Raw genomic sequence first — 23,999 nt, forward strand, 5'->3', positions numbered from 1 at the left:
CTCCTTTTCCCACACCCTGGTGGAGTAGCGGGTGTGAATTATGGACCTGGCCTTGTTTTACGGCCGGATACCCTTTCCGACTCCAACTCTATGTGAAGGAATGTAACACCATTGCGTGTTTCTTTGAGGCTGATAATGTGGTGTGTCGTGTATGTACGAAGAGGAGTGTTTTGGGACAAACGCAAACACCCAAATCCCGAGTCAGAGAAATTAACCAGATGCGGGTAAAATCCCCGACCTGGCCGGGAGTAGAACATGAATCCCTCTGAACTGAAGGCCGCGATACTGACCATTCAGGCAAGATGGCGAACTTTGTATGATAATTATTAGAGATGCGAATTATGGGCACTAAAAACAGTTAAAATAGGAAGGCATATAGGCTCTTAAAATAGCGAAAATATGCATGTAATTGCCGGCCCCGTGGTGTAGGGGAAGCGTGCCTGCTTCTTACCCGGAGGCCCCGGGTTCGATTCCCGGCCAGGTCAGGGATTTTTACCTGGACCTGAGGGCTGGTTCGAGGTCCACTCAGCCTACGTGATTAGAATTGAGGAGCTATCTGACGGTGAGATAGCGGCCCCGGTCTAGAAAGCCAAGAACAACGGCCGAGAGGATTCGTCGTGCTGACCACACGACACCTCGTAATCGGCAGGCCTTCGGGCTGAGCAGCGGTCGCTTGGTAGGCCAAGGCCCTTCAAGGGCTGTAGTGCCATGGGGTTTGGTTTAAATATGCATGTAATTAGGCACTAACGTATAAAATAGGAAACAATATAGGCATGAAAAAATTACTTATAATTTGATAACACACTCAATTACAACGAGCAACTTTTCAATGTTTTCTAGTAACAATCTTTTTCTCTCCTGTCATGCAGAACGACTTTGTACTGAGTGAAAAATCTCTCAACATTACATGAAGTGGTCGGACAAACCTTCAAAGAAGCCACTTCGTCTGGTCGTACCATCTACCTCACCTCGTAGGACCCTGGCTACTTTTACCATCCCTTTCCATCCTGGATTCTGCTGCAGGACCCTATCGAACTTTTCGCTGACAGCGGCTGCCTTCCCAGAGGTTCGGTCAAATCTTCCCGTGTATTTTCTTAAAAATTCTTTGTATGTTGAATGCTCCAATATATGCTTGGGGATGTTAGCTCCCACCATTGCAGTGAACAGGTCTGAAGACAATTATTGTTGTTGGACACCGTTCACAGTGGACTGGTAGAAAGTCTGCGTTGATACCGCTTTCTGTACTCGTGTCAGATGCATCGCAGTTTTTCTATAATAATTGTCTTCAGACCCATGCACTGCAATGGTGGGAGCTAACACCTCCCTGCATAAACTAGAGCATCCAACATTCAAAGAATTTAAAAAAAAATACATGGGAAGTTTTGACAGATATGGTATTTTTTACATCTGATCTGAAAAAAAAAATGACGTGAAACGATACCTGAGTAGCGTAGAGGAGAGATCTTTCCTTTATGCTTGCCAGGGACCCACCAAGCTGCCCCTAGCGGTATTCTTACTTTTAAAGAAGAATTAAAATGGAGGCACTATTTAATCTCAGATTTGTGAACAATTTATTTGTTGCTATTCGCCAGCTTTGGTCAGGTGGGTCAGCTGTCATGAATGCTATTTTCTGTTGCCTGCAATAGATCCTGCATCATATGTGCTCACAAGGCTGCTACCTTCATTGAAAATTAGGAAACCGCGAACTTTGAAATTATCGTGGCATGCGCCCGGAACCTTACTTTTTGTCACAATTTAGCAAGACTTGACCCTAACCTGGACAGAAACAAGAGATATTAGAAATATTCAAGAAGCAACATCACTTTCGGCCAAGGGGGAATGTCCGTATCCCTTAAAAATCTTCCCATTATGTCCATTGGTAATCACAGTACATCTAATTGTTTCTCTTCACTTATTTCGTATTAGTAAGCTCAGACGGGTGAGGTCAGATTGTTTCTTGTTCTCCTGATGGAGATTTCCCCGAGCATGACTTCCGAGAATTCCCGTTTTTGTTCATGTGGTAAACAGATGTTGAGAACTGAGTAGATAATTATGTCAAGCACACCAGGTACAACATAATGCACTGGAAGAAAACCTGCTTCTTTAAAAGACAGTCAAAAGGCATCAAACGGGCAATTATACTCGAAATAGACACAAATCCCTGAAATAGGCATTTATAAGCACAAAAGCAACGAAATCTAGCTAACAAGACCCTAAAACGGATTTATATCTCATAAGCCTACGTTTCTGAACACAGGAATAAAATAGGCAAATAGTCAAAATCCCATCTCTAATTATTATTATTATTATTATTATTATTATTATTATTATTATTATTATTGTATGGCCTCAGCTACCGTGTACAGGCATTTTTATAATAGGCTATCTACGCTGTCTGCGTGTCAATTTCGACATTCCGTTTCACTCTACCAGGTGGCAGAGAAAACGGATCTGTGCTGGATGATCTATGGGGGAGTTTTAAAGAATTTTGTCGGCGAAACACCGAATGTGTCACGAGAGATCTCTTATACATGCCGACATCGTACGACGTGAAATGTGGAATGAACACTTTTCCGCCCTTCAAAAATCCATCACTGCTATCTTGGGATCCAGTGATCCATAGAGAGAATTTTTCTTCTTCTTACCGAAGAATGGAAAGACAAGTTGAAGCCGAGGTGGAAGAAGATCAGTTTGGCTTTAGAAGAAATGTAAGAACACGTGAAGCAATCCTGACGTTACGTCTGATCTTAAAGGATCGAATTAAGAAAGACAAGCATACATGGCATTCGTAGATCCAGAACAGGTATTCGGAATGCTATTTGAGATTCGAAGAGTGATCGAGATCAAATACCGCGAAAGAAGTAGTATCTACAATATGTACAAAAATCAGTCTGCAATAATAAGAATATGAATAATAATGAATAATGAATAATAATAATATGAATAATAATAATATGAAAAAGCAGCAGCAATCCAGAAAGGAGTGAGGCAAGGCTGCAGTTTGTCCCCTCTCCTTTTCAATGTTTACATAGAACAGGCGATAAAAGAAATCAAAGAGGAATTTGGAAAAGGGATCACAATCCAGGGAGAGGAAATCAAAACTCTGAGATTTGCCGATGATATTGTCAGTCTGTCTGAGTCTGCAGAAGATCTGGTGAAATTGCTGAGTGGTATGGACACAGTGCTGGAGGAGTACAAGATGAACATAAATACATCCAAAATGAAAGTAATGGAGTGCAGTCGAATGAAGTCTGCTGTTGCAGGAAATGTTTGATTAGTTTTTTTTTCAATTTGTTCTACGTGGCACCAACACAAATAAGTCTAATGGCGACGATGAGATAGGAAAGGCCAGGGAGTGGGAAGGAAGCGGCCGTGGCCTTAATTAAGCTACAGCCCCAGCATTTGCCTGGTGTGAATATGGGAAACAGCGGAAAACCATATTCAGGGCTGCCGACAGTGGGATTCAAACCCATTATCTCCCGGATGCAAGCTCACAGCTGCACGTCCCTAACCGCACGGGCAACTCGCCCGGTGAAATGCAGTCTTAAAATGCATATTGTTACTTGGGTAGTAGTAAGGAGTAGTAGTGGCAGAAGTAAGGAGCACAAGCAAGGAAGGCCGTTCTTAAGACAAGAAATTTGCTCACTTCAAACATTGAGCCGGGCTGAGTGGCTCAGACGGTTAAGGCGCTGGCCTTCTAACCCCAACTTGGCAGGTTCGATCCTGGCTCAGTCCGGTGGTATTTGAAGGTGCTCAAATACGACAGCCCCGTGTCGGTAGATTTACTGGCACGTAAAAGAACTCCTGTGGGACTAAATTCCGGCACCTCGGCGTCTCCGAAGACCTTAAAAAGTAGTTAGTGGGACGTAAAACAAATAACATTATTATTATTATTCAAACATTGATACCGATATTAGAATTAGAAAGACGTTTTTGAAGACTTTTGTCTGGAGCGTGGCATTGCATGGACGTGAAACATAGACGATAACTAGCTCAGAAAGAAAAAGAATAGAAGCTTTTGAAATGTGGTGTTACAGAACGATGCTGAAGGTGAGAGGGGTAGATCGAATCACAAATGAAGAGATACTGAATCGAATTGGTGAGACGAGAACGATTTGGCGAAATTTTACCAGAAGAAGAGACAGAATGATAGGGCACATTTTAAGATACACAGGTCTTGTTCAGTTAGCTTTGACCGGGCGAGTTAGCCGTGCGGTTAAGGGCGCGCAGCTGTGAGCTTGCATCCGGGAGATAATGGGTTCGAATCCCACTGTCGGCAGCCCTGAAGATGGTTTTCTGTGGTTTCCCATTTTCACACCAAGCAAGTGCTGGGGCTGTACCATAATTAAGGCCACGGCCGCTTCCTTCCCATTCATAGGTCTTTGCTACCCCATTGTCGCCATAAGACTATCTGTGTCGGTGCGACGTAAAGCAAATAGGAAAAAAAAATTTTTTGAGGGAAGTGTAGAGGGTAAAATCGGTAGGGGTAGACCAACGTATGAATATGACAAAACCGATTAGAGTAGATGTAGTAGTTACGTAGAAATGAAAAGATTACCAGAGGGTAGCAAGGAGAGCTGCCTCAAACCAGTCTATGGACTGATGGTGCAAACAACGAACGGTTGGCCGTGCCACAAACGGCGTAAAACCCAAGGTTGGATCGCCCTTGTTTTACGCTATATTATGTCACGTGTAGCTTCACGTTGTGTAAGGCTTTCTCACAACTACTCAGCTCACGTTTATGAACAAGGAGAGAAACCGAAGTCCAGTTGATAATTTTTATTCTTTCGTGTTTAAATACCATTTGCAGAATAGCTGCTAGTCAAAGGTCAATTTCCATTTCTTTCCCCCCCTTTTTACTCTGCCTCAGATTGCGGAATGTTTAATTAGTTTGACGGTAAATATAATACTTTCATACATAAGGTAAGTAGGTTTGTGCCCTTCATAACGCCCCATACTCAGTTTCACTACAGTCCATTGAATAGTACCATAATTCTTGTTCCAAGAACGGACGTAATGATTACAGGAATTTCCTCGTGTTACGTCACTGGCGCCGTAGTGGGGAGGATCACGTGTTAAAAAGGCAAATATTGATCATGACGTCATGGCGTCGGCGTCGCCGTACTCATCAGTGTGGGAGACGCCTTTTACCACTAAAGTGTTCCACAAGGACGACGTATCGATAAAAAAAAAAGAAGCCATTTCATTACCTTCCTAAACAGCTGTGCACGATGCGGCAGCATTGTTGAACTTGTTGTGTGTTCGAGGGGGGGAAGGGGAAGTGTGTGTAATCTGGCTCGAGCCAGTCTAACAGCTATAAATACTTCTGCACGCGAGTGGATTTGGCTAGTTAGGAAGTATACTCGGAGTGATCGGAAGGACTTTTGGAAAGGGAGGTTGTTTCTACTGCATAGGTTGTTACCGTTGTATGGGTAAGTAGTATCTTCACCGTAATTTAGTATAATACTATACTGATCTTATTTTATTTTCACAATTCTTATGTTTTATTACAACGTTATAGATTACAACACAGGGTAGAAGCATACATTGTGGAGACGTAAGTCACTCTGCACGTGCCCTATATTGTTTTGGAAATCAGATTCTTTTGCGCATACAGATGGAAGTTTTAAATCAAAACATGGCTCCTATGGCGACCACGCAGCACACAGACACAACTATTGGCAAATTCTATTAATCACTACATTACGTCTTTCTTCTTTCAATATGTTTGACAAAATCGATGCACATCTGTTGTTCGTGGCACACTCATTAAAGGTGACGCAGGCATTAAGGACCATAATTGCCCCGTGACGTGGATAGGCTGTTCCGACGTATTATTCCCAGTACGGTACCTTCTGTATTCTAAATTTAATTCAGTATTATCCTTGGTTGGGACGAACACATTTGGTGTTTTATAGATTTGTAGAGATACATTAATATTTTTGTTTCGTTTAACATGCTCCCTTTTAAGAGGCATTTACTAATACTGATTAGTAAAGGAGATGTGATCTACCGTACTCTATTTTATTTTCATTTCGTTTTCTACAGCCTTATTGGTTACTGGGCCTTCTAATTCTTAAATTAGCGCAGATTTTCAGTGTTACTGATATCGCGATAAACTACACTGCAGTATAGGTCAATTTAAATAACTTTCAGGGCTTTAATTCTACGGAAGTGTGTAGGGGTTAGATTGGAGAGCTTCTTTCTTGAAGGAGAGCACCATTGTGTGTTTGGTATCGTACACGTTGTAGGTTGTAGCATTTATCAAGGTGGATTATCCGTATTTCTTTCTTAATCCATTTACCCTCCAGGGTAATGTACTGGAGCTTGAAATATTTGATCGGGGATACAACTGCGATGGATGACCAGTACCTCGTCCAGGCGGCCTCACCTGCTATAGCCAACCAAACAGGAGCCTTGCGGGAGATGGCATTAAGTTGGGTACTATCCCGGCATTTGCATGGAGAAGTGAGGAGCCACGGAAGACCATTTCGAGGATGGCTGAGGTGGAAATCGAATTCAGTTGACCTCGCGAGGCTGAGTGGACCTCGTATAATTTTTTAAATTCGTGGCAGAGCCGGGAATCGAACCCGGGCCTCCAGGGTTGGCAGCTAATCACACGAAAAAGTGGATTATTCATTCCATTAAGTTCACTCCGTCATTGGGAATTTTCTGACGTGACACCCATTGTGGGATATCTGTATATGGGCACAGAACAGGACCTTTAATGTCGAGGGATGTGTCGGGATAGAATATCGGTCCTCTCAGTTGCCGAAATGTACAATGGGGTTTACATTCAACACCAAACCCAAGATAATTCCTACAAATTCCAGACTACTGGATCGTAATAAAAATTAATAAATGTGTATCGCCATGACGCCATACGATGTAATACAGTTCAGATGTTCTTTTCTGTTGACACTGAGGGTAGATATAATATACAGTATCTTTCATTCCAGTAACTCTCTCCAATATAATTTCATCTGTCAGTTATTAATCATTGCCCAGAGTGCGACAGACTTCGGCAGCCGGCACAGTTTCTATCCTCGCCGCTAGATGGGGGCATTCCTGACCCGGTTGAAACTAGAAACAGTTGTAGGGCGGTGGCTCATACGGTAGATCGCTGGCCTTCTGACTTTTAGTTGGCGGGTTCGATTCTGGTTCAGTCCAGTAGCATTTGAAGGTGCTCAAATATGCCAGAACTCCTGGAGGACAAAATTCCAACAGAATGACATCTCCAATTAGTGACGTAAAACCAATATTATTAAAATATTTTTCTTAATTCACTCATTGTTAACTTGTAAATTGATTGCATGTGAGGGTATGGTCAGATTGGAGTTGCGTAGCACCAAAATGGGAAAGACAATTTGTTCACCACCCTGAACATCCCTCCCTCATAAACTGTGCCATATTTTATCTTGCTCCACAGCATGTACAAATTAGTGTAACTCTTGAATTAAACACTGTATCACTTGCCTTTGAACAGTTATATTCAGCCATCACAGTTTATATACTTTTTTATTGATTACCATTCTCTTTGTATTTTTCATTTCTCACTCTACATATAATTATCTTCTGTAGGCCCTGATTCAAATTATTTAGCAGTATGATCACTAAATGGCACAGTAATAATTATTGTACCTTTCATTGTTATATCTGTATTTTCTAGTACATTCTGACCTAAAACATTCCAAAATTTAATCTTGCTGATTTCATATCCCATTTTAAATTTTCCATTAAACTCCCTAACTAGTATAAGTCTATACTATTTGAAAATCTTTGCAGTCTTTTTTATTTCCTCTTGTCTTAAATGCCTTGCTTTTCTCCCCATTGTTCGGACTTTCTTGGAGTCTGGTTATCCCTAATACACATATCTTGCCTCTGTCCCCCTCTTTTCAATAGTATTTTATTCATTGCTGCTAATTTTGCTATTCTCGTGAAACATGAAGTTGTCCTTTGCTATTAAACAGTAAAAGTGATATACCAGTACTGTACAGTTAACAGTAATAGTTTGGTTTCAGTTTCAAACCACCCTGTTTTCCCCCTTTGCTTCCTGATGCAACTGTACCATTTGTGTTCCTTCGACCTTTTTTTCAAGAGCTATTTTGCATGGTTTTTTTTTTTTAAGGTTCACGAACTTCTGTGAGCACTGCTCTTTAGGCGAAGTCTTGAGGGATGACAAAAACAAAAGCAATAGTCTTAAGCATATTTGGAACATCAATTTTGTTGATTTAAAACTGTACAGTAATAATTATTGTACTGTAGGCTTTTCTTTCTGTTTAATGTTGCACATTGTGGTTATTTCTTGATTTTTTTTTTTTTTTTTTTTTTTTTTTTTCTTCCAAATAATCTACAGTAGGGACTATTTATTTATTTATTTATTTATTTGATGAGTGAGAGGTCACTGTGGGAAGAGAGAGGAGCAGAAAAAAGAGATATGGGCACTGTTTCTTCCTTTCCAGTACTTGCCATTGGAATCCTTTTTTCCTGTGTTTCCAGTTTTTTTTACCACCTGCATTCATGTTTATCCTATATCACTTCCCTTTATTTGTATGTATCCAGCTTTCTTCTTATACTAGAGTCGTGTAGCTATGAGCTTGCATTCGGAAGATGATGGGTTCAAACCCGACCTTGAAGATGGTTTTCCTGGGTTTCCCATTTTCACAACTAACTGGTAAATACTGAGGCATCAATCAATCAATCAATCAATCAATCAACACTGATCTGCATTTAGGGCAGTCGCTTCTTAGCCTTCCTTAAATGATTGCAAAGAATTTGGAAATTTAATGAACATCTCCTGTGGTAAATTATTCCAATCGCTAACTCCCTACCTATAAACGAATATTTGCCCAATTTGTCCTCTTGAATTCTAACTTTATCTTCATATTTTGATCTTTCCTACTTTTAAAAAACACCACTCAAACTTGCTCGTCTACTAATGTCACCATTCACACCATCTCTCCACTGACAACTTGGAACGTACCACTATCGAGCACCTCGTCTTCTTTCTCCCAGGTCTTCTCAGCCCAAACTTTGCAACCTTTTTGTAACACTACTCTTTTGTTGGAAATCACCCAGAACAAATTGACCTGCTTTTCTTTAGATGTTTTCCAGTACTCAAATCAAGTAATCCTGGTGAGGGACCCTCTAAATACCCTCATAACATCCTTGCAACGCTGAAAACTTTCAATATGTGAATGGGATGTTAAACCACTGGGGGGGGAGGAGGCTTATCCTACAATTCCTGCATTAAGACTTAAGGTCTGTCAGAATGGCTCCTGATTGAGCTGGAAAGTAAAAACAGGCTTATCAGAGCTGAGAAGGATGTAGAACTGGAACTGATGAGGAGAGAGCCAGTCTATTTGAAGACAGCAGTGAAGTTGTCTTTTTGTGTCTTTATTGTTGTGGTGCCCTTATCGAACTGAATGCCATGCGCCTACATATACATTCAACATGGCAGAGTGCAGCACTGGATAATGATGTCATGCCAATTTTCAGTGTAAATTGGCGTGCAGGGTGAGCTGCAACACATTGCTGTACGCCAACCTGTCTTTACCATACTCCAACCACGTAGGGTATCCCCTTTTTGAAAATGTGGTTTGGACAGGTGGACTGACACAGGTCATGAGGTTTCACCTTTGCATGCGCAAGTGTAACCTAGGAAGGAGCCATTCCCTTTCTCCCTCTCACTGTAGTCTTGTTGTCGAAGCATACTCGTGACATATTCCATCTCCTATTATATATTGTACAGAAGGACTTAATTCCTTACTCTTGATTTTGTGTTCTTTAAGATAGGGTTTCCCTTAATATTTGTGTTTTGGCACCGAGAATATTATTGTGACTTAAAGCACACTCAGGAACTGACGATAGTCATTCCCACTAATAAGTATCACTTTGTAAATAATGTACATAGTTAATTTTCATGGTCACAAGCGAGAACAACCTTTAGTTTCAGGCAATTTAAAGTGAATGAATACTTGTGAACTGGTGAATCAATAACAAATAAGTTCATGTTTGTATAACTGTTTGCACAACATCTGTATTTGTCCTTGTCTCTTATTTATGTTACTCTCTGTTCCCAAACTGACCTGCCATTGTCTTTTGTCATGTTGTATTTACATTTTCATGTTCTCATCTCTCTAATGGCATTTAACACGTGATATGATATTTTTTCCAGAGCGAGAGAAGAGTGTGTTGTTAACGGAACCCCCTGTGGAGCCCATTAGCAGCTGCAGGGATGAATCTGGGTACGTGCCCACGGTTGGCCGCTGGGGCAGCGAATGGCCAAGTTGACTCGAGACAGACTCATGGGCTAAGCTAACAACAAGGGCAGGTGCGTGGCCTCCGGGCCACCCCTTACCACTTCCTTTATGGGGCACTAATGCACCAGCATTTCACGTGCCCTCCGTGGAGCAGTATGAAGAGCTTGCCTCGAGTGTGGAATTGACAGTGCAGCAGCTGCTGCAAGCCCACAATTACAACAGTGTGGGCAACCTTATCAGGTATATATATACTTGTATCATATTAAAAACTATTAAACCGGGCGAGTTGGCTGTGCGGTTAGGGGCACGCAGCTGTGAGCTTGTATCTGGGAGATAGTGGGTTCGAATCCCACTGTCGGCAGCCCTGAAGGTGGTTTTCCGTGGTTTCCCATAATTAAGGCCAAGACCGCTTCCTTCCCAATCCTAGCCTTTTCCTATCCCATTGTCGCCATAAGACCTGTCTGTGTTGGTGCGACATAAAACCATTAGCAAACAAAAAAGTATTAATTTGAGGAAATTTTTAAAAATTTATATTTTGTATTAATCCACACATAAATGGAATAGTACTGAGTGTCTTGCAGCCAATTCTGATTCCTAATAAAGATTAATATAGGTATGTGTAGTCTATTTCAAATGGCAACAAAAAGTTAACATCTTTTATACTTTGATAGTTATACTAAAAGTTTAACTTTACATGGTCTGTGAGTAGTTGTAACTTCCAGATACTGGCTTGCAAAAGTAAGTAGGTACCTAAGTTTGTGTAAAAATCCTTTCATGATCATAAGAACAAATCTGATGAGCAACAGCTTTTATTTTTTGCTGCTCCCACATTTTTTGACAAGTTCTCTATCCTTTACACTGTGTGCTAAAACTCTGTACACACAACATACTAATTACAGTTGCCATTTTATAAAATTCTTCTCTTCTCTAGTATATATTTAAGAGTGCAATTCTGCCATACTTTTTGTTGCGGATTAGCATTCTACATTGAATTTAGCAGATAGATTTCAATTTCAAATTACAATACTGTAGCACATTTACAGTACTGTGTTTCAAACCAGGCTCAATAAAAGAAAACTGATGAGAGATTTATAAATACAAATGTATAAATAGTAAGTATAAACAAGGGCACACAACAATAAACATTCTCTTGATTTGTTGGACAGCCAGGATAAATGTTTACTTCAAAGTAGAGGCAATATGTGCTTATATGTGTGTGTGTGTCTCTCTCTCTTTTAAATATAGTAAGTACAAAGAGAATAACTGGACTATGTTATGTGTTTGCAGGTTCTACCAAGAGTTCCGTGCAAGTGGAGAGAGCAGTCTAGATCACTTCTTCCAGCAGTACTCTCCTCCCATCACTGCAGAGCATTACACATGCGTTGGACTTGCTCTCGAGTTACTGCGACGACTAGTCAGCTTGGAATCAAAGTTCCCTGGAATTTCCTGTTGCATGCACCTGGTCTCCTGTGAGGAGGTAAATTCATAAATGAGCTGTTGCTACCATAATAAAGATAATAATCTAAATGTTACACAATAGGCTACTTGAAGTAGACTTTCATATTATTAGGTCATGTTGAGTATATCTTGATGTTAAATACAAATCAAAATTGAATTCACAACCTTCAGATTACGCATCCGATGATCTCCCAATTGAGCTGCAGTGGTGTTGGTCATTCCTGTTCTCTTGGCAGGTTCCACTGAAATCCAGTTGGACATTTCTGTTCTATCCTTGACATCTTTTTTTGGTATACACCACACATATTTGATATGACTTAATAAACTGACATTCTGTTTCAAGTACAATGCAATCAAAAAGGCTGAAAGATGTTCAAGACATTAAATGAACTTCGCACAACAAAATGCTAATCCATAGAGGCTCTCTTTCATTTTGATATCATTGTGAATATCATTGACAAAGACAGGAGTGAATTAGTTAAAGTATTCCTAGATCATTTTATAAATAACTGGTAAGTAGGATAGGTATGGTAAGAATAAAATAAATACCATTGCAGGAAGGTGAAATTTGGGAAAAGATGAGCAAGACCAAAATTTCTAAGCAAAAACAAAATTACTGTAGTAATATCTTATCTGTAACAGTAAAATAATTGTACTGCAAGTCTTTGTGTTTCCTGGATTTACAATAAACCAATTGATGTAGCTGAGATCTCTTTGAAATGGTTTATAAAAATTTCAAGAAGGGATCTCAAGTTTTATTTCATTCAGGGAAATGTAGAGAGATGGAGCATCTTGATTCAGATAGGTAACTATTAACCTGAGCTGAACTGCAGCCTCACTATTTATTTTATGGCGTTTTATAGGTCATTGCATATAATAAGGGAACAACAAAGGTTGCTAAAAACACTAACCAGTGCCCATCTTATGTTTCTAGTCCATTGAAGATGTGGAGAACTACGTGTGCGACGAACCAAGTCCATCATTCACGGAGAAGGAACATGTCCTTGTTGCAATGAAGGTTGTGATAGCAGGAAGATGGGGCATCTTGTTACTGGATCCAGGCTATCATGTGGCTCGAGTAGTAACTGTCATGGCAGATTGTCTCTACCCACATACAGGTAAATACATTTTCTATATTGTTGCTTAAACAAACTGTAGTGGACATTGAGCCTTAAGTATTTTGATTAGCAGCCAGTAGCCAAGCGAGTAGCTTGCGTTGTTGTCAAGGCTGTTTCATGAGTGACTCCTGACCTCTGCCAGTTCCAGTTCTTCAGTTCGATGGTAGCCTAAGGCTTAAAGTTCAACTTTCTGGTTAAAGAGACAGAACGCTTACTCCGGTTTGATTGTCAGGATCTTAACCTCCTCGTACTCATTAATTCCCCTAGCCCGATGATTGGGTATTTGTGACATCTTTGTAAATAATTTCATCCACATTTGGTCACCACCACGCATCATTACAAAACAAAAAGAAATTATCAAATTAAAATTAGAATTTTACAGCATTACCAGTTGTCGTACCTGTCATTCACTGGTTTATTATCTTACTCGGTATATCGGTGGCAGTGTGTCCCATGTTTTACCCTTGATCATGGGTGCAATTCCCAACAATAAACAACAAGAGAAAACAGTAAAGCTAAACATTTGCATTTCATTTCAGCAGATCCTTGTATAGAAAGAAAACTACTGTATTACTCCTATAACAGCAGCCCTGGAGGGTCTTCCTACATTGATGTTTAAATATAGATGAGAGTGAATTACTAGCTGTTTTCTAAATAATTAAGTCAGAGGTGAGGTATTATATACAGGGTGACACATGCCCTATTTATAAATCTTGTAAGGCTGACTGGAGAAACATGACATGTGTCTTAAAGGGATCTTATGATTTAACATTAAATCAAAAACTGCTCCAGTCACTTTGTAGAACTGTCCTCCTCCTGTTGTCGTTAAGCTCTCTGAGCAGCAATGGTTTTCCAAATTATGCTTCACTGCGAGCGTGTGGAGTATTTCTAACTAGGCAACCATGTTTTGATGACTAGGTGACACCTGTGGGTCAGGCTTTTTTTTTTTTAGGACGAAGTACTTTTACTGATACATTTTTACCAATAATATTAATGGAATGCATATTAACCATTAACCTCACTGCCCAATACGGGGTCGGGGATGAGGTGAGATGATATTTTAGAGCATGTTTTTACGGCTCGATACCCTTCCTGATGATGCCAACCTCAGTTGAGAAAATAATGAAGATGACCTGGAGATGAATGAAACTCGGTAAAGAAGTGGATGAAATTGGCTGTAGCCTATAAATACAAACTGTCCCGCATTTGCTTGGGAGTGAAAAAGGGAAACCACAGAAAACCATTCTCAGGACAGTTGACGACGGGGTTCAAACACTCTCTCCTCCTGAATGCAGAGCTTGGCTCCCATAGCCATAGCATATTAACACGCACTACTACTCCAGTCAGTGATACTATTACTGAAATATAATATAAAATTGGTGATCCGATTGCTGGTATCAAAATTATTACCATTTGGGGGGAAAAAGCATCTGTGGAGGGGTTGACACTTCCACATCAGATTCATCACTACTACTTTGTCTGGCACTTTAGTGTAGTTCAGTATCATCCCTTAATATATCTTCCATCCTCCTCATCAAAATATTTCTTTCCGGAATCACTATTTATGGGGAAACATTCAATTTATTCGTTAATAAGAGATGAATATACTTAGACATCATGATGGCTATACAATGGCAGGAAAGATGTTTCACTCCAGCAAAGCCGAAATACACCAGATTGCTTTCAAAACGCAAAATGGAGTGGTATATCTGCCTTGCAGAACTTCTTTGAGCATTTCAACGGAAATTCAAAGCATGACACTATTTCTTGTACATATGTGAGCTTGGTGAAGACACTGCACCAAAACATACATGTACAGGTTTAGTGGACGAGGTACGGTGTTCAATAATGTGTGTATATATACAGGTTCGGCATTGAATGGGTTAAAGGGCATGCGCTGTGGCTCACTGCTGAGAGATTTTGCCTAAATATGGTACTTAAGCCCTTTTTTTAAATTGGTAAGTTTGTGCTATTTAAAAGTAATGAAAAATACACATAACTAAAATTACTTTTGTATTACATACCTACATGAGAGAGCTGGTTTGAGGTCCTTTCAGCCTACATTAGTTATGACAGTGAAATAGCAGCTGTGATCTTAGAAAGCCAAGAATAACGGCTGAGAGGATTCACACTGACCACACGTTGCCTCATAATCTGCAGAGCAGTGGTCAGTTGGTAGGCCGAGGGCCCTCAGGACTGTAGTGCCATGGGGTTGGTTAATGTTTCTACTTTCTTTTCTAATTATTTGAGATAAGCCACTGGACAGTTAAACATAGTTTCAGTTTAATTTGGGTTATAATCTTGTTTTCATAATATCTAAAGGGGCCCATAGACATGAAATATTATTGCTCAGTATCGGGGTTTGTGCAATATATTTTATGAAATCAAGAAAGTTTGAAATGTATTGTGCAAATCACAAAATACTGTGCTGTTTGTTGGCAATATTGTGCAATATCCCGTCCTCCCGCCAGTTGGTATCAACGAGCGTTGGAGAAGGTATCGTGATGGCAGGCAAAAAGGAGGAGAGAAAGTTTATTTTGGAGTTTATCGAAGTGTACCATGGCCTTCCGGCTCTGTGGGACGTTAAGAGCAAGGTGAGGAGTTCATCATACAATTCACCATTCATGCACAGAAAGTTTCAAAATTCATTTGGTTCCCATTTTCTCAGTTCATTGAGTAAATTTTCATGAGTGTACTTTTCTCTGTCTAGAAACCACTGTTTGGCCCTTATGCTTCTCTTCCGTTTCTGCTTCTTTTTAGCACTTATGCCCACGGCGATAAAAACGCAGCATTGCAACGCATATTGTACGTCTATGACTGCTTTGCACAATATATTGCAGAACTATCAATATTATCTCCACACGATTCTATCTATAGCACACTCTATTTTTGTGCAATAATATTATACGTCTATAGGCAGCTAACAATATATTGTACAATCCATTTTGCGGAATAATATTGCAAGTCTATGGGCCCGTTAAGAGTATTTCATGAATACAAACTGCAGAAAGTACAAAGACAAACTCAGTATTAGGCTGAAGCTTTGTTCAGGGAGTTTTGCTAAATTACCAAAACGTACTTTTGACCCAGAAAGTTTAAAATCTAGTCATCCTTACAAAAGACTAAGAGTAAATGATTCCTTTTGGGGATCATTGTAAGTATCTAGATATTAATATAAGGAAAGATCTTCATCAATCAATCAGTCAATCAATCAATACTGATCTGCATTTAGGGCAGTCGCCCAGGTGGCAGATCCCCTCTGTTGTTTTCCTAGCCTTTTCTTAAATGATGTTCAATCAATTTCCAATGTCATTGACATCTCCCTTGGTTATTCCAGTCCCTAACTCCCTTTCCTATAAATGAATATTTGCCCCAATTTGTCTTCTTGTATTCCAACTTTATCTTCATATTGTGATCTTTCCTACTTTTAAAGACACCACTCAAACTTATTTATCTACTAATGTCATTCCACCGACAGCTCTGAACATACCACTCATTACATGTTATAATTCTCATATTTTCTCATATTTTGTACCGTATTGAAATGTACAATGAAGTCAAATAAATAATCAAGTTTAATTATTTATTTGACTTCACATACCAATGTTGAGCAGCTAGTCTCCTTTCTCCCAGTTCTTCCCAGCCCAAACTGTGCAACATTTTTGTAACGCTACTCTTTTGTCAGAAATCACCCAGAACAAATCAAGCTGCTTTTTCTTTGGATTTTTTCCAGTTCTTGAATCAAGTAATCCGGGTGAGGGTCCCATACACTGGAACCACACTCTAGTTGGAGTCTTGCCAGAAACTTATAAGCCCTCTCCTTTACATCCTTACTACAACACCTAAACACTCTCATAACCATGTGTAGAGATCTGTATCCTTTATTTACAATCCCATTTATGTGATTACCCCAATGAAGATCTTTCCTTATTAACACCCAGATACTTACATTGATCCCCAAAAGGAACTTTCACCCCATCAACACAGTAATTAAAACTCATATGGGGGTAATCGCATAAATGGGGTTGTAAATAAAGGGTACAGATCACTGCACGTGGTTATGAGGGTATTTAGGAGTAGTAAGGATGTAAAAGGGAGGGCATGTAAGTTTCTGGTAAGACCCCCAACTAGAGTAAGGTTCCAGTGTATGGGAACCTCGCCAGAATTATGTGATTCAAGAACTGGAAAAAAAAACAATACAAAGAAAAGCGGCTTGATTTGCGGAATATCTTTACAGCAATTTAAGAAAAGGCTAGGAAAACAGATGGGGAATTTGCTACCTGGGCGACTGCCTTAAACGCAGATCAGTAGTAATTGATTTATTGACAAAATGGATAATATTTACAGGAAATGTCGTCAAAATGGAATGACAGATTAAATTGGTAGCTTAAAGTAATTGTTGGGAGAAAAGAAGTTATTAGCTTGCTCTGGAAATTTAGTACCATCAAATCTTGAATTTGATATCAACACAGTATAGGCTGATTATATGTTTTTGTTTGTCCACAGGTTGGTTTATTCAGTCTGATGAACCTCATTGTCGGAAGGAATACAATTACATTCTGTCAGAAAACTGCAAATACATTGTCTGGTCGGAACGAGAAACACGCGGTGGGTTAGAGAAGACATCGCTGGCGGTAGTGTATGTCGGAAACCCTTTCCTTAATCCAGTTGATGTGACAGAACGACGTAATCTGGTATACAACTTCCGAAGTTTGCTTGCACGGGATACAAAAGGCCACCTTATCTCTGGGCTGTATTTCAAAGTAGATTATGCTGAAGGAAAAACTGAAAAACCATCAGAATTTACCATCTTTCATCAAGCAGAAGGCGCTACGAAACGCCTGAGAGTAGCCTTCAGTCAGTTCTTGACTTCGTCATGGAGGACATCAGAACTGAGTAATATGGTCAAAGAATGTGGCCAACAATTGGGGATGATACCAGGCAAGCTTGAATTGCTATTGGCAAACCTTGCTATTATAATGGCAGATTTAGATTTCAAACAACAGCTTCTAAGAATGAATAAGGCCATTGGAGAGATATCGCAGGACAACTAGGTAGAGCTTCCCCGACGCCACCTACATCAGGAGTGCCGCCGGGGAACTGTCATCGCGACATCAGGATCGCCACGGAAGAATATAATTTACTTCATATCTGCCCTTTTGTTAGCATCGTTACTTATTTTCATGCTTTTGTATAATTTGCTCTAACATTCTGCATATTCATATGATTAATTATATAGCTGATCTATAAGACTTGTTTCTGTTTTATAATTTTTTACTTGATCATTAATTGTACACTTCAATTGTTTTAAGTATTGCAATTTAAAGGGTTATGATGCCTCTTGTTAGTTATGGTTTAGTTTGCAAGTTGTGGGTTATCTGTGGCAGTGGAGGAAATTGTGCTGACGTTTAACACCTCCATTTCATCGCACAAGGGAACTGTTTAGGTTGGCCCATGCAGACGTCTGCGAGACGTGGGTGAACGATCAATTAATACATTAGAAGCTCCGGGGAGGGAGATGCACATGCTTTACCCCATGTTATAGCTTAACAGTGGTAAATGGATATTGACCTATAGGATTACAGAAGACTGGGGAAAGAAATAGTTGGCTACAAGAAAACACAATTTTAAGAAAAAGACACTGTACCTAAAATACACACATGCAACATTCCATTCTTCACATGATCGATTATGTTCAATTTATCATTCACCGAGTATGCTTTTTTTAATGATGTCACAATGCCTGCACCAAACTCAAGATTTAACTAGGAGATGTCTGACAAAAGCTAAAAACCAACACGGTACTCGTTTTTTTTTTTTAAAGTGTAGGTGCAGGCAAACAAGTTCAAATTGTGAAGGGGTTGCAGAAGGTCATCTTAAGTTTCCCCTGAGAACACAAAAGCTTGGGCAATTGTTCATGCCCCGTTATTCTGTGAAGTTCAGTTTAGTGCGAAATCGGTAACAGTTACAGGTTGTAATGCAGTAACCCTCTAATGCAGTTTGTTACTATATTTTTAAAGAATAAGAATTTTATTGATTTTTAAATAGCTGGGTGTCTCGAAGCAGTTCACTGATGACTTATATGCTGTAGAAATACAATACCGATATTTCTATTTTTAAAGTTGCACAAAACACATACAAAAACAGAGTTGACAGGAATTTATCAGTACCGTGTTCTTCCCAGACATTCTCATCAGCTGAGTAGCAGAAATGAGTAGCCGGGCAGGGAATACTACGTAAAAAATTGAATATGATAACATTTCAATCTATTCCCCTCAGGACATTAACAATAATACCGGAGAGATAAACTTTTAACTGCAAAAATTAATACATAAGAGTATTGTGAACTTCATATGTTGTGACGTCATGTGGTGTGCTCACATACACCAGTCGTGCACGACACTACATGATAGTCGAGCTAAACATTTAAACTCCAATGTAACTGATGCAGTTATGCTGACAATGAATTTTTTCATTTAAATAAACAGTTTTACGGTATTTACGCATTTTAATTTTGAACACCCAGCGACTCAAATATGTACATCTAGGTTATGTAAGCCACGCGGCCTGTAAAAATTAAAAGGTCCTGAGGAGAACGCTGAATGCTATGAATTTATCAAAATATTAAGAGTTTTAATACTTCTATAACATTAATAATTGAAACTAAAATATTATATTATTGGTCATCTGTAAAAATGCTTCTATGAATATAATTTTAATCACGCAAATGAGGAAACTGCTAGATTCCCTTTTAGTATTGCATATTTTGTCAAGTCGTGGGCAGCCTGTGGAACAACAGCAGGCATGCAGCGATGTTCTTGATGTCTTAATTGATTATTGTACTAAGTTTAATTGCAATTGTTGCCTTCACTAAATCACTTAAAACTGCAGCAAGAAGTTACTCTTTGCTTTAGGTACATAGATATTATTTTATGCCAGAATGACTGTTAACTTAATGTTAACTATATGATTTGTCAAGTTGCATTGCAGTGGATCTGGTCCAACCCAGACAGTTCCCTACTTTGAGGGAGATTTATTTAACAAGTTCATTCAGTCATATCTTTTGTTAATAATTGTTTTTGTTTTTTTTGTAATTTTCCTCAAACAAAAGATTGATTTGTCCTTTGTTTGAATTATAGCCTCTTTCGTAGTTGGAATTTTTTAACAAAAGGTTCTTGCATGTTTTGTTGAGGTAATTTAATTCTGGAATAAAATGGAATGAATGAGTTTATGAAGTGTTTTATTGAAACCATCTTTAAGAATTACCTACTCACAATATCCTCTGTATAAATACAACTGTAACCTACTTACACTTGAACCAAATACATAATATACTGACCCTGTTCTATCCTTCCATCTTCAAACTATTTCTTGTGAACTTGCATTCAGGAGATAGTGGGTTCGAACTCCACTGTCGGTGTGGTTTTCTGTGGTTTCTCATTTTCAGACCAGGAAAATGCTGGGGCTGTACCTTAATTAAGGCCATGGATGCTTCTTTCCCATTCCTAGCCTTTCCTATCCCATCATTGCCGTACGACCTATCGGTATCAGTGAAACGTAAAGCAACTTGTAAAACTATTTCTTATGTCCCTACGAATTTCTATTACTAGTAGATCTAGAATGATTTGATGAGGTGGGGAAATAATTGTTATATCAGTAATACTTTTTAAAATGATTTAAACAGCCTCACTCAACCAAATTATTAACTGTTCTATTGTACACTTATGTTTTGTTTCCTTGCTAGGTCAGTTACCTCAATGGGGCTGACATCTAATTTGTTCTGATCCATCATAGCTCTTGAACCTATTTTCATGCTGAAAGTGACCCAATATAAGTTCAGCATCCTCTGTCTCTGACCAAGTGGCTACGTGGTCACATAGCTATCAACTTGCATTTGGGAGATAGTGGGTTCGAACCCCACTATCGGCAGCCCTGAAGGTGGGTTTTCTATTTTTTTCTCATTTTCACACCAGGCAAATGCTGGTGTTGTACCTTTATTAAGGTCAAGGTTGCTTTCAGCCCATTCCTAGCCCTTTCCTATCCCATCATTACCATAAGACCTATCTGTTTTGGAGCGACGTAAATCACATTATATATTTTAAAAAAAATTGGTTCTTAGTCTTTATCTGCGGATACATGCAAACTCTACAACTGTGTATGTACAGTCCATCAACAATGCTTATATTTCTGTAAAAGTCCTTTCAAACATAAAGTTCCTAATCAAGAATCATAGGAATAGAACTTGGATAACTTCCAACATTAAGTCTCTCGTAAGCTTTCATTGGAACAGTCAGGTCTTGCATGGAGTGCTGGTAATCGTATATGTGATCCATATACAGTAGAGTCTCGCTCAACCGACCTTCGCTTATCCGACATTCCATGTTATCTGACACTGGTAGGCTTCATTTGAACTTTAGGTGGAGGCAATTCTGGGACACCCGGTGTGGAGGGTGCGACCGTGGGACAAGCACTGGCAGCCATGCGGTAGGATCGAGTTTTTCTCAAGGACAGGTGCAGCGAGTTTTCAGTCATTGTTCAGTGTAGTATTGGTTGGGTGCAGATGTTATAGTTTTCATATCCTCTGTGGGTATGGCGAATAAACGGAAGAAAGTGATTTTTGTAGAAGTCAAGTTGAGTGGGTTAATGAGACTAGACACAGGGGAAACTGTTCAAAAACTGGCTTCAGATTGTAGTGTTGGGCGTGTTACAGTGAGAGACTTGGAAACATAAGAGGGGAGAAATTGAAAAGTGGTGCTCTACCAGAGCAACAAGTGATGCACTGAAAATTAGAAAAACAATGAAAAATGTGAGTACGAAAAAGTAAGTGAAGCACTATTTCTTCGGTTCACTCAAAACCAGGAAAAAGGCCTGCCAATATCTGGCCCCATCCTGCAATAATTTTACTGCCAGTGCTGGGTGGCTTGATCGGTGGTAAAAACGATACAGCATTGGGCAACTTAATATTTGTGGAGAAAAACTGTTAGCTAAATCCGATGAGGTTGTGAAATTTAAAAGGGAATTTCAAGAAATAATTCTTGCTGAAGGATTAACCGGTGATCAGATTTTTAATTGTGACTGGGCTGAATTTGAATATGCTGCAATCAAAACTCTCGCAGCCCAAGCCAAGACGTATGCGCCTGGCTACAAGCGTAGTAAGGAAAGAGTTATTGTTCTTGCCTGTAGTAATATTACTGGGAACTTAAAAGCAAAACTGCTTATGATCGGTAAAGCAAAGAAGCCTAGGACATTTAAAATCATTTCTGTTAATGTTCCTATTCATGTTCATCTTCCTCCCTCCTAATGTGACGTCATTATGCCGCCAATGGACCAATGTGTGGGAGAAACAGTGAAGAGGAAATATCGGCGGAAACTCTTTCCATCCATGATAGAGAAAATGGACAATGACAACGACATGATAGGAAAGTTAAAACTAAACAACATGAAAGACATGGCATACTGGATAACGCAGTCTTGGGAAGAAGTTGAAACGACATTAGAAAGTCTTGGAACATATTGTTGAGTGAGGTTGAACATTGAGAGGAGGTGGTACAAGAAGACATGGAAAACATTGTTCCCTTACTGAATTGCATTCCTGGCTATAAGGATGCTATGACCCAAGATGTAAGTGGTGTGCACAAGATCAGCCGTTTGAACTAACTGACCCTGATATTATTGGTTTTGTGAATGCTACCGAAAATGAGGATGATAAAAGAAGAAGAACGAGGCATTGCAGAACAAAAGGAGAAAACGATGACCCACAGTGAAGGATTACCGTCGATGGCGGGATCTCGCACCAAGAAAACGTGAATCAGCAGGCAAGCAGACATTGTTGACAAGTTTCGTAAGACATTTGGAATGTTCCTCTTTGTTTTAGTTTATTTTCGAAGTTATTCTGTATTATCCGACATTTTCGGTGACCTGACGTACTCCAGGTCCCATTTAGGTCGGATAATCGAGACTACTGTAGCTAGTAGAGATTTTTATCCTTCATAATTTTGAAGTACCGTATTTATTTATTTATTTATTTATTTATTTATTTACCATTCCGCTACAACTGAAGTAGTTTAGATTAGATTGTATTATAACATAGGAGTAAGACATGGCTTCCAAGAGTGGTGGAGGATAGGAGCATAAACACTGGATCTTCTATGTGATCTATACAGGGAGAAGGAAATAAAGTGGAAATGGAAGTGATGTCACTGTTGAATCTACTTGTGCAAATGGTTGGCTTTTGGAAAATTATTCTATGAACACAAAATTCCAGATATAAAATCAATCAAACCAAAGCAAAAATAGGGTAGAAGTTGTTTTCCATTCAGGAAAAGCTGCCAGTTCCTTTCTAAAAACTTATCATTCTTTGAGAAAGGGAATTGAAAGCTTTCGTTCCTTCCTGCATAGAATTGGTATAGTGCATGGCACTCCCAGAGGAGGAGATCAAGAAATTTGTAAATTTATCCTGTCCAGGAATAGACTTACAGAGATTGAAGAGGTAAAGAACACTGGAGGGAAATAGAGAATAAGGAAAAGAGAGCCATAAATGATATATGCAAATTTTTCTGCTACACAGAAAAGCATAGAATGATATAGATGTTGATTCCCATAGGGAACCCTGAATATTTGTCCCGAACGCGTAAATTTATAATACCAATATAAATGATCCGTTATTGGACATTATAAATTTTCTAGCTAACTCGCTCCTGGTTGCCAGCGTTCGATTATTGAAATCTAAAATCTAGCACACTCAGTAATAATAAATAAGTAATAATATTAATTTTTCATTTTATTTTGCATTTATTTAATTACTCTATACAGATGCAACTCTCGACTCTCCACAGATTGAAATAATGTCATATTTTGATGGGTGACCAGAAAGAATTACAATAGCAAATTAAATACATTTTAAAGTTTTTAAATAAGGACGATCTATTTTCACGCAACATTGACTTGTAACGGGAAAAAGACCGCTCAACATTGGGGCACATGTGAAATACATCAACTCATTAAGAGTTCAATTGAGGCTTACTATTCTGTTGCGCTATACGCATCTGTCTCTTTCTATACAGCTTTACCCTCCTAATTCACATACATATATATTTCTAAGAAAGATAATTGTAAAAGATTAGAGACAACAATCAGGCAATGTGAAAAATCTGTCTTTGGG

At 39.2% G+C, this 23,999-nt stretch overlaps 1 protein-coding gene across 1 annotated transcript; it reads left to right on the forward strand.

Annotated features, from left to right (window-relative positions):
* The first annotated feature begins 6,357 nt into the window (after nt 1–6,357).
* On the forward strand, nt 6,358–20,067 carry LOC136857227 (uncharacterized). The gene is made up of 5 exons (XM_067135708.2): nt 6,358–6,441; nt 10,300–10,502; nt 11,550–11,739; nt 12,655–12,838; nt 17,345–20,067. Exons 1-5 carry the CDS (start codon nt 6,358–6,360, stop codon nt 17,890–17,892), a joined length of 1,209 nt encoding a protein of 402 aa, XP_066991809.2. The 3' UTR covers nt 17,893–20,067.
* Nucleotides 20,068–23,999: the final 3,932 nt, after the last annotated feature.

Source organism: Anabrus simplex, chromosome 1 (genome assembly GCF_040414725.1).
Source record: "Anabrus simplex isolate iqAnaSimp1 chromosome 1, ASM4041472v1, whole genome shotgun sequence".
Taxonomy (NCBI): Eukaryota; Metazoa; Arthropoda; class Insecta; order Orthoptera; family Tettigoniidae; genus Anabrus; species Anabrus simplex.